Source organism: Xyrauchen texanus, chromosome 46, assembly GCF_025860055.1.
Source record: "Xyrauchen texanus isolate HMW12.3.18 chromosome 46, RBS_HiC_50CHRs, whole genome shotgun sequence".
In the NCBI taxonomy this organism is placed as follows: Eukaryota; Metazoa; Chordata; class Actinopteri; order Cypriniformes; family Catostomidae; genus Xyrauchen; species Xyrauchen texanus.
In genome coordinates this window covers 8,939,017-8,951,102 of record NC_068321.1, presented here as the reverse complement: position 1 = coordinate 8,951,102, position 12,086 = coordinate 8,939,017, and the positions used below count along the sequence as shown (strand labels likewise).

Genomic DNA, 12,086 nt, shown 5'->3' with positions numbered 1-12,086 from the left:
TTCATTGTAATTTTACGGACCTCCTTGCATTTGCAGGTGAGTTGTAAGGGGCCGTTCACACCGAAATCGCTCCTGCGTCCGTCCGTTGTTTTTTCTAACACGTGCTAGACAGAGCTTTACCAACTTTCTAGCTTTTACAGCACAATAAGGCGTTCGTTCTTAACAGCCCCTAACGCGGCGTACCGTTTATAAAAGCCTTTGAAGTTACCGCCAATTCTGTCAGACTTTAAGATTATCCAGTGTCCTTTGATTTACAGTGTTAATCTATGTATTATGTTTCACGTCCACATTAACTTCAAAGTGCGCTCACCTCACTTTACCTTCGCCGTATCAATTGCATCATAACGGGCTGTTTTTAACGTAGGATTTTTTTACGCATGTAGCTTGTAGGATATATTTTCAAGTCTGAGCCATATAGACGTTTTAAAGACGGATCTGAAGCCATATGAATGTGTGAGGTAGATGGACTGTTATCTGTAATCTTCAGGTAACTGAGCCGCTGGCCAACACTGTCCTGCTTTCAACTTTAGTTCTCGCCTGCAGACGAAAGATGACTTTCTACGATGGCATTTACCCGTTTTACCCGCTACAAAGGAGCTCGTTCATTGTCGACATCAGCCTGCTGGTGGTGATCCTGGTTTTCTCGGTTGTGGCTGTCAGTTTCCTGCTCATTCTGCCGGGAATACGTGGGAAATCGGTAAGCGTTGCTCGATTTCGACCAGTTTGTCCAGAACACTCATATGAGGAGAGGTTCCACAAAGAACCATCTTCTGATCAATGAAAATGATGTTGTAATTTCATTTCTGACATAAAGGTTCTATTCATTAATGTTAGATAATGCTTTAGGTATCATGAACAAACAATTAACAATATAATTTTTTTTTTACATAGTTTATTAATCTTTGTTAATGTTAGTTAATAAAAATACTTCATTAACTAATGTTAACATATAAAACTATTGATTTTAAAAATGTATTACTATATGTTGAAATTAACATTAATAAATGCTTAATAAATATTGATCATTGTTAGTTCATGTTAACTAACGTTGTAATGTGAACAAATGGAACCTTATTGTAAAGTGTTTCCAATCATTTGACTCTAATATCATACAGGCTTAAAAGTTCTTGCTTTTACATTACACGGTCTTTGGTCAGCATACTACTTGAAAACACGTCAATTTTTAGAAGAACTACAGAATAAAAAGTGTAGTTGGTCTCTAATCATTTGATTAAATAAAAGTTCCCTCAATTGAATTGAGTTATGGAATCCCCAAAATGTATTTAATTAAGTTCTATTCATTTGGTGTTCATTTAGAATGAATTTAACTATTTAGGTTAGGTTAAGTAGATGCAAGTAGACTTAACTCAGATTTGCTATTTAAATTTTGTTTCTACTGTTAATAATTTTAATTGAATCGATTACATTTTAGATCAAACAATAGACAATTCAAAACTGATTCTACAGTAGGTCAGTCATTATATAAACTTAGTGCATAAAAAATGAATATGTACACCTGCACTTTAAGAGTCATCTGATCATACTAATGGTGACACCACATGAAACATCTATATGTACTTTGTGCTCAAATGTTTGAGTTATTAATTAACACTTAAAATCTTACATTTATGGACATTTCATGTATTACAACTAAGACAACTTGATATTTCCAGTACTGACAACTTTAGGGTTTTACAGTATGGAACATAAACAGGTTCACCTATGGCACCCAGCTGTAATAACCGTTTTGGTTCTAATTAGAACCTTTAATTTAACAGTAAAGACTTTGATTTGCTCTTTAATTTGATGTGTATTTATTTTATTTTTTTCAATTTGTGCTAAAATGAAAGAATTTTTTTTAAATAATACTAAATAAAATGTCCCCTTTTTCAGAGACTGCTCTGGATGTTCAGGATAATCATTAGTTTATTTATTGGAGTTGTTTTAGTCGGTGAGTATTTCAATTCATTTTCTTTTCTCTGAGTAAATCTAGAAGACAACTGGCAGATGTTTGATTCAAAAACTATCTGGACACTTAAAATGTATCAATTGCATTGATAAAGAAAACAAAATACTGTAAGATGCTATACCTTTTCTCAGAACAAACTTCACTTTTGCGAGCCATTTTTGCAATACATTTCAACCGACTGGTACCAAGGTGATTTTTAGTGGATGTCTGAAGAAGTTTACACTGGTGTAATTCATCACATTAACTGTGGACATGTTACGCTAACATTCGACAACCAGAAAGTGCCCAGATAGTTTTTGTCTTAATTTTGAACAGTATATCTAACAGTATAAATTGTTTACAATGGTTATTTAAGTATGGCATTAAGTGTTCAAATTTTAGGGGCCATGACAGACAAACAGACAGACAGACAGACAGACAGACAGACAGACAGACAGACAGACAGACAGACAGACAGACAGACAGACAGACAGACAGACAGACAGACAGACAGACAGATAGATAGATAGATAGATAGATAGATAGATAGATAGATAGATAGAACATATATAGCTGACTTTTTTAGCTGCCAGGCATGACAGCTGTAAGAATTGGAAACCAATATACCTTTAGGTCCAGTTATCTAATGTTATTATATAAGAGCTGTTGAACTTGTGTAACAGATCTTACATTTTAATTCCATAATATGTTGTCTGTCTGGTTTTTAAACTTTTCCTCTTTACATCAGGGCTGAATTTTACTGGGGACTGGGCTGAAGCCAGTAAAAAGGCCAATGTCAGCTACAAATCCTTCAGTAACGCAGTGGTATCAGCGGAGGTGGGACTGCACGTAGGACTATATGGAATCAACATCACACTAAGAGGTGAGTCACTTTTCTTAAGAAAATGCATTATTGCCATGCCATTATCATCATGATAAAAAAACATCATCAAAACCACTGATGACATGTAGATGACAAGGTCAATTACTCATACTAAAGGCATATTGGTGAGGATTACTCTTGAATATGACACAAAATAATGTCTACTCTCTTTATGCACATTCCTGGTCATTTAGTGCATGATTCATCCGTGCATATTTTTTCAAATAAAAACACATTTGTATTCATAATCTCTTATCAAAATATAGTAACTCGCTCCACCTCTGAAACAATATTTATTTTCGTCTGATGTCGTAAATTCTTCTTACTTTTCAATCCCTCCCCTCCACCTGTCACGAACCCCGCTCCTCTGCCCCATCCCCGCTTCGTCGCACACACACTCACTCCTCAAGCTCGCACGCTCGTTCCGCCCCCTCGAGCTCGCACGCTCGTTCCGCCCCCTTTGAGCTCACGCTCGTTTTGCTCCCTCGAGCTCTCACGCTCGTTTTGCTCCCTCGAGATCTCCTGCTCGTTAGCAGGTCTCTCTCCTCGGGCTCACATGCACGCTCCTATGGCCAAAACATTATGACCACCTGCACTCGTCTCATCACCCCATTATTCGTTTCACCTGCACTCGTCTCATCACCTTTCATTGTTTACACCTGCACCTTCCCCTATAAATACCACAGCACATCCGTTTCACGGGTGTTGGTTATTGTTCTAGTTTACCCCACATCTTCGCCCCCCGCTAGTCTCGTCTAGTTTTGTACTCCTCTCGTTTACCCCTTAGCTTGCCAGCCCCCCTTGTTCCCCTGTCTTTTCCTCTCGCTTGTCTTGTTAGTATATTTATTCCCCGGCTTCGACCTCACGCTCCCTTTGACTACTCTCTCCCGGATTGCCCCCTTGTTTATATCTTGATTCCCGGCTTTTGACCTAACGCTCACCCTGACCATTCTTCGCTGGATTTGCCCTTGTTTTGTACTGTTGCCTGCTTTTATTTAATAAAGCAGTTTTTCCCCGACATTGTGACTGTCTCAACTTGTGTGCGCTACAGAATAACCAACCTCACCGAAGACAGTCACAATGTATCCCGCGGATGTACGCAGCTCACTAGAGCGGATTTTTTCTGCACGCTCTGCTGAAGGATCTACTGTTGGGAGACATCACCGAGCGCTCACAGCGCAGGGGCCACAGGTACGTGCGATTTCTGACTTATTTCACCCTGTTTCACCTGTGTCTGCCCCTGAGCCCATTGATGCTCCCAACGCATCCCTGAGCGCCGTAAGCCTTCAATCCCCTGAGAGGTTTGACGGCTGTTCGGGCGCTTGCCAAGGGTTGTTTATGCAGGGCAGCGGTTGTGGAACTCATAACCTTGCCCTTAACATTGTGGAGCCAGCGGCCCGACTCTTGGCTTTGCGCCAGGGGAGCCAAACCTTAGAAGCTTATGTTGTGGATTTTTGTGCCCTGGCTAACCAGGTGAATTTTGATGAGGTGGCTCTAAAATACATTTTTCAACATGGACTGAATGAGCCAGCCTCATCATTCATGCCTGGTGGTCGCTGCTCCCTTAACCTGGCTCAGTTTATTGACCTCGCCCTACTGTACGCTGGTTCCTCGTTTACTGTAGGGGAGGCAGACACTGAACCAGCGCTCCACACCACGGCCCCCGTCTTGAAGCCTACCACGGCCCCCGTCTTGATGCCTACCACGGCCCCCGTCTTGAAGCCTACCACGGCCCCCGTCTGGAAGCCTTACACGGCCCTAGCCCCGAAGCCTGACACGGCCCTAGCCCCGAAGCCTTACACGGCCCTAGCCCCGAGGCCTGTCACGGCCCCAGTCCCGAGGCCTGTCACAGCCCCAGTCCCAAGGCCTGACACGGCCCTAGTCCCGAAGCCTGACACGGTCCTAGTCCCGAAGCCTGACACGGCCCCAGTCCCGAAGCCTGTCACGGCCCCAGTCCCGAAGCCTGTCACGGCCAGCGAGTCAACGCCCATGCCTGCCACGGCCAGAGAGCCAGCGCCCATGCCCGGCACGGCCAGCGAGTCAACGCCCATGCCCGCCACGGCCAGAGAGCCAGCGCCCATGCCTGCCACGGCCAACGAGCCAGCGCCCATGCCCGCCACGGCCAACGAGCCAGCGCCCATACCCGCCACGGCCAACGAGCCAGCGCCCATGCCCGCCACGGCCAACGAGCCAGCGCCCATGCCCGCCATGGCCGGCGAGCCGGCGCCCATGTCTGCCACGGTCGGCGAGCCAGCGCCTGTAGCCTCGACCGCCCCAGAGCCAGCGGCTGTAGCCTCGACCGTCCCCATGGCCACGTCCCCTGTTGGCCGAAGACATAAGAGAAGGAAGAGGGCCCCTTCTCCCCAGTCTCGTCTTGTGCTCAAGACCGCAGAGGTTCCCTCAGAGTCTTCCACAGCTCTACCGACCTCTGCTCCGCCCCCAGAGTCTTCCACGGCTCTGCCGGGTTCTGCTCCGCCCCCAGAGTCTTCCACGACTCTGCCGGGTTCTGCTCCGCCCCCAGAGTCTTCCACGGCTCTGCCGGGTTCTGCTCCGCCCCCAGAGTCTTCCACGGCTCTGCCAGCCTCTGCTCGCCCCTCAGAGCCCTCGCGGCCTCCGCCTCACGAGCCTCCCAAGGCTCCTCCTCCTAAGCCTCCCAGGGCTCTTCCTCTCAAGCCTTCCAGGGCTCTTCCTCTCGAGCCTCCTAAGGCTCCTCCTCTCGAGCCTCCCAGAGCTCTACCTCCCAAGCCCCCCAGGGTTCTGCCTTTCAAGTCTCTCGAGCCTCCCAGAGCTCTACCCCTCGAGCCTCCCAGAGCTCCACCTCTCAAGCCTCTCAGGGCTTCTCCTCCCGAGTCTTTCAAGGCTCCTCCTCCCAAGCCTCCCAGGGCCCCTCCTCTCGAGCCTCCCAGGTCTCCGCCTCATGAGCCTCCCAAGGCTCCTCCTCCCAAGCCTCTCAGGGCTCCTCCTCTCGAGCCTCTCAGGGCTTCTCCTCTCGAGTCTTTCAGGGCTCCCCCTCCCAAGCCTCTCAGGGCTTCTCCTCTCGAGTCTTTCAGGGCTCCACCCCTCAAGCCTCTCAGGGCTTCCCCTCTCGAGTCTTTCAGGGCTCCTCCTCCCCTCGAGCCTCTCAGGGCTCCGTCCCTCGAGTCTTTCATGGCTCCACCCCTCAAGCCTCTCACAGCTTCGCCTCTCGAGTCTCTCAGGGCTCCTCCTCCCCTCGAGCCTCTCAGGGCTCTGTCCCTCGAGTCTTTCATGGCTCCACCCCTCAAGCCTCTCACGGCTTCGCCTCTCAAGCCTCTCAGGGCTTCCCCTCTCGAGTCTCTCAGGGCTCCTCCTCCCCTCAAGCCTCTCAGGGCTTCGTCTCTCGAGTCTTCCAGGGCTCCTCCTCCTCCCAAGCCTCTCGGGGCTCCGTCTCTTGAGTCTTTCATGGCTCCCCCCCTCAAGCCTCTCGAGCCTTCCAGGGCCCCACCTCTAGAGCCTCTCGAGTCTTCCACGACCTTTTTCCCCGAGCCTCTCACGGCTCTACTCCCAGAGACTCCAGAGCTTCCTAGGGCTCCGCCTCCTGAGCCTCCTACGGCTCCGCCTCCCGAGCCTCCTACGGCTCCACCTCCCGAGCCCCTCACGGCTCTGCTCCCAAAGACTCCAGAGCTTTCTATGGCTCCGCCTCTCGGGCCTCCTACGGCTCTACCCCTCGAGACTACAAAGCCTGCCAGGTCGTCGCCTCGGGGACCTCCCACGGCGCCACCTCCATTGGCTCCACCTCCTGAGCCTTTCAGGCCTTCGCCCCTAAAGCCTCCTTCGGCTCCACCTCCAGAGCCTTCCAGAACCCCACCTCCAGAGCCGCCTACAGTGCCACCTCTGACGGCACCGCCTTTCACGGCTCTTCCCTGGCCCCCTGACCCTGTCCGGTGGCCCCCTGACACTCTCCCTGTCCTGTGGCCTCTTCCCTGGCCTCCTGACCCTGTTCCTGTCCGGTGGTCACCTTCCAGACCCCCGGACCCAGTCCCTGTCCTCCAGTCGCCTTCCAGACCCCCTGACCCAGCCTCTGCCCTATGGCTGCCCCCTAGATCTCCCGACCACCCGCCTGTCCGCTATGTTCCCCCTGACCTTGCCTTGAAACTGCCCATTGACCCCATGGACTGTCTCATTTCCCTCTGTGCCCCTTGGACTGCCCTCAATTTTGTTTGTGTGTTTTGTGGGTTGTCTGTTCAGGGTTTTTTAGTTTGTTGGGATCGTCCAGCACCAGTACCTCACAACCGAGCGCGGCCGTCAGGAGCCGTCCGTTTTAGAGGGGGGAGTACTGCCCCATCCCCGCTTCGTCGCACACACATTCACTCCTCAAGCTCGCACGCTCGTTCCGCCCCCTCGAGCTCGCACGCTCGTTCCGCCCCCCTTGAGCTCACGCTCGTTTTGCTCCCTCGAGCTCTCATGCTCGTTTTGCTCCCTCGAGATCTCCTGCTCGTTAGCAGGTCTCTCTCCTCAGGCTCACATGCACGCTCCTATGGCCAAAACATTATGACCACCTGCACTCGTCTCATCACCCCATTATTCGTTTCACCTGCACTCGTCTCATCACCTTTCATTGTTTACACCTGCACCTTCCCCTATAAATACCACAGCACATCCGTTTCACGGGTGTTGGTTATGTTCTAGTTTACCCCGCATCTTCGCCCCCTGCTAGTCTCATCTAGTTTTGTACTCCTCTCATTTACCCCTTAGCTTGCCAGCCCCCCTTGTTCCCCTGTCTTTTCCTCTCGCTTGTCTTGTTAGTATATTTATTCCCCGGCTTCGACCTCACGCTCCCTTTGACTACTCTCTCCTGGATTGCCCCCTTGTTTATATCTTGATTCCCCGGCTTTTGACCTAACGCTCACCCTGACCATTCTTCGCTGGATTTGCCCTTGTTTTGTACTGTTGCCTGCTTTTATTTAATAAAGCAGTTTTTCCCCGACATTGTGACTGTCTCAACTTGTGTGCGCTACACCACCACCTGTTATATCAGTGGTTCTCAAACCGGTTCTGGAGGCTCCCCAGCACTGCACGTTTTGCATGTCATCCTTTTCTGACACATCAGATTTAAGTCTTTGAGTCTTCACTAACAAGCTAATGAATTGAATATGGTGTGATTGATTGAAGAGATATCCCAAATGTATAGTGTTAAGGGGCCTCTAGGATAGGTTTGAGAACCACTGGGTTATATGACCACTTTTCACAATCCAAGTCATTCTAGATGGATAAAATCAAGCCCTGCCTTGTATTTCTTTCCTGCTTGCATATCCTTTTCAGTCAAAAATATGTCATATTACTGAAGTAAAATGGCTTACCATTTCAATCTGGAAACTATTTGGACACTGAAAGGAATAGTTCACCCAAAAATGTAAATTATCTGATCATTTATTCACCAACTTTCTTCTGCTGAACACAAATGAAGATTTTTAGAAGAATATTTCAGCTCTGTAGGTCCAATGCAAGTGAATGGTGACCAGAACTGTGAAGGTCCAAAAGCTCAAAAAGGCAGCATAAAAGTAATCCATATTCACTTTAGTAGTTAAATCCATGTCTTCAGAAGCGATATGAAAGGTGTGGGTGAGAAACAGATCACTGTGGCTTTTACATTCTTCCTCTTTTTTTTTTGGTGATTCACATTCTTCGTACATATCGCCACCTATTGGGAAGTGTGGAGAATTTATAATAAAAAAAAAGACATATATTGATCTGTTTCACGCCCACACCTATCATATTGCTTTTGAAGACATGGATTTAATCACTGGAGTCATATGGATTACTTTTATGTTGCCTTATATGCTTTCAGAACTTCAAAGTTTTGCTACCCATTCACTTACATTGTATGGACCTACAGAGCTGAAATATTCTCCTTAAAATCTTGACTTCATACATTCACCTTAGAACCAATTGGTTAGACGTATTTTCATGGAAAAGAAAAGTCAAGTTAGTTCTAAGTAAAGCTTTAGCATAATTTGTTGGCAGATGCCACTTGGTTTTATAGAAGTTATTATCTAATACATGACATTCATACATTTTAAGTGTGTCTTAATTGTTCAAATAGTGAACACTGTATATTAATATTTGAATCTCCTTTTCTATAGGGGAGCCTATATCGCAAATAAATGAGACTATAGACTATAATGAGATATTCAGGTGGTCAGGCAGCATGGATGACCAATACGCCGATGCCTTAGAGAGAGGTCTTCCCAACCCCATCCTTTACATCGTTGAGAAGTTCACACGCAACAGTGCATGCGGACTGATCTACCAATACAGATACTCGGGCCGGTTTGCCTCAGCCAATCTGTGGTAAGCCACACCAACTCACAGACACCACACAGTCTTACAGTACAGTAATGAAACTCAGTCCTATTCAAAATATGCAAACAAGTTAAACTAAAGAATGCCCTTTTCCCACAGGACGGCTTTTTGCTGCTGGCTGGTGGCCAATATCCTCTTCTCAATGCCCGTCATCCTCTATGCTGGCTACACGATGTTAGCCACAGCCGCTTTCATCTTCTTCTCCATGGCTTCCTTCTCAACAATATACAACCTGCCACCCTGTGACTTCACTATAGGCACAGAGTCCTTCAGGACAGACTACAGTCATTCCTTTTGGCTCGCTTTAGCAACTGGTAAATGCTCTTTATGGAAAAGTGTACCAAAGGACTTTTATATTGTATAGAAAGCATTTGAAACATTTTGACATAAATTAAGATATTTAAAATCAGTGGTTCTCAACTGGTGGGTCGCGACCCAAAAAAGGGTCACACTTCGGAAAAACTATATATGCAAAAACTTAAATGCAACTAACAATTTAATCGTGCGTAGTTAGGATAACTAAATAAATATGCTTTCCAATGTTTAAAGTATTTTAACTTTTAGTCCATGTTTATTAGCTTTGAAGCCATCTTTATGCTAAAAGTTGACAAAATGCTAATTTTCTCTTCCAAGAAATACGGATAAAAAATATTGATCAAATTCTTTCTAGAATGAGAATGTCCCTCCCCCTAATTCCACATGCAACTATCTAAAGGTAATAGTAGTTCATGGTTGTGATGAAACTAATTTAACCATTTAAAAAAAGCAAATGTACCCTTTGATATGTCCTGCTCAAACCTCCATTTTCTCCATTTTCTCCAAATTTCGGAAATAAACACAGTTTAGCTGAGGCAGAGCAATTGTATAAAAATGAATGGGAGGAATTGGGACGCCAAGAAAAGGAAGTCCTACATGGTCCTACAGGGAAAAGAAAGACATCGCTTGTCAGTTAAATCGAGAACGCACATGTGCAATAGCAGAACCAGTATGAAAAATTGTGTTTTTACGTGTGAATTGAGCTAAAGATCACAATTTAGATTATCATTGTTGTTGGATTTTACTGCTGATTCATAATCTTGACCAACTGATTTGGAGATTTCGGTCTTTCCCCATTCAAGTAGATAGGAGCTATACATGTATGCCGCTTGTATCGATAGAAAATAGCCCATCTGGCACCAACAATCATGCCACAGTCCAAAACACTGAGATCACATTTTTCCCCATTCTGATGGTTGATGTGAACATTAACTGAAGCTCCTGACCCGTATCTGAATGATTCTATGCATTGCACTACTGCCACATGATTGGCTGATTAGATAATTGCATGAATAAGTAGGTGTACACGTTTCTCTAATAAAGTGCTCAGTGAGCGTAATTAATCGAATTATGATATATTGTGGTCTGGTGTGTTCGGCCATTACTCAAAGTGATTTTGGTGTATTTTTAGGTTTGCTGTGCACTGTGATTGGTTTGTTGGTGGTGCTACTGGACTGTCTATTTCCTACGAGGATAAGGGAAGCGTTCAGTGTTGGGGTGGACAATGAGGATGAGGACTGCCACACCGGTGAAGGCTACCTCAACACAGGCTTTCTTGAGGGAGTAATTTTTGAAGACATCATAGCGCCAGGAAACGACAAGGAACCGCAGATTATGACAATAACAGTACGTACATTTTTTGCTTTCAAAACACAACATTTGAGCTGTTTCATAAAATGATCATGTTTTTATTAAATTTTTTTCTTTGTCTTTACAGAGGCTTTGAGAGACCATTTATTTTTGCCCATTACAACTACTTGAAAACTTGCAGAATGAATTGTTGAGAGCAGATGTAAAGTACAGTATACAGAAATGTGAACTGTTCTTCTTGTACCTGCGTATTCATGTGTAAATATGTACAGAATGCTATTTCCGAAAAAATTAAATACAAAATCTCAAGTGTGTCCTTTTTTATTATGTTATGATTTTTATTTTTGTATTTTTATTAAATAAAATAATATGCACACAATCTTCAAATGTACACATTTGATGACAGGTAACACACAAATTAAGTTCACATAGATTACTTTCACGTGTAATCCATTTGAATATGTAATTTCAAACGCAATACAATCCTGAAAGCAAACAAATCACTAAATATTGTATTGTTTTTTAATGCCTACATACAGTATTTAAAGTTTGTGAATGGTAACATTTTTCAATTAAAATTTCATGTTGATAAAAAAAAAATAATAATTTCTTCATAATCATAAGGTAATCATAATTAAAATATAATAATAATAATTACTGACCTTAGAATGGTGTTTCATTCAGTAGAGAATGTCATTCAGATTCATTCATTCTTTAAATGTTAATTATCATATCATGCATAAACAAGCATTTTTCTAATTAGTACTTTAACTTCATATCTGGCATGCTAAACAACAATTGTTATCTACAGAAAGTTTCATTCACAGTTTGCGGTACCTACCTAGTACCCTACAGCAGGTTAATTTATCATAGACTTTTGAAATAAGCCAGAACAACTAAAATGTAGCCTATTTAGCGAATGATACCAGTATTCTTTGGATTTTAGCATGCTTTAGTCCATTTGTTAATCTTTAAGTTTGTCAAATAATTGTTGTTGTTAGAAATCAAATGTATTGGTAAGGCCCTATTTTATTTATAAGATGATAAATGACCTGCTTAATTATTAACTTGAAGTGCATTCACTTCAAATATTTACATAATGGTGAGCTTGTTCAATGCTGAACAAAAAAGGAACTGAACTGGACAGATTTGAATCTTTTCTATTTCAATTTAAGAGTACAGTACTTTGTTACTCTAAGGTACACAAAGGAATTCACAAAGGCTTGAACCAAATCTATATAACATACAGTATACACAAACTAATGGATGAACAAGCGATATTTAATCTGGCAATTAAGAGGAAGTATT

At 44.5% G+C, this 12,086-nt stretch overlaps 1 protein-coding gene across 1 annotated transcript; it reads left to right on the top strand.

Moving 5' to 3' along the window:
• The first annotated feature begins 251 nt into the window (after positions 1-251).
• On the top strand, positions 252-11,051 carry LOC127638514 (dual oxidase maturation factor 2-like). Its single transcript, XM_052120073.1, has 7 exons — positions 252-697; positions 1,894-1,951; positions 2,697-2,831; positions 8,933-9,140; positions 9,252-9,466; positions 10,600-10,814; positions 10,906-11,051. Exons 1-7 carry the CDS (start codon positions 551-553, stop codon positions 10,912-10,914), a joined length of 987 nt encoding a protein of 328 aa, XP_051976033.1. The 5' UTR covers positions 252-550; the 3' UTR covers positions 10,915-11,051.
• The last annotated feature ends 1,035 nt before the right edge of the window (positions 11,052-12,086 follow it).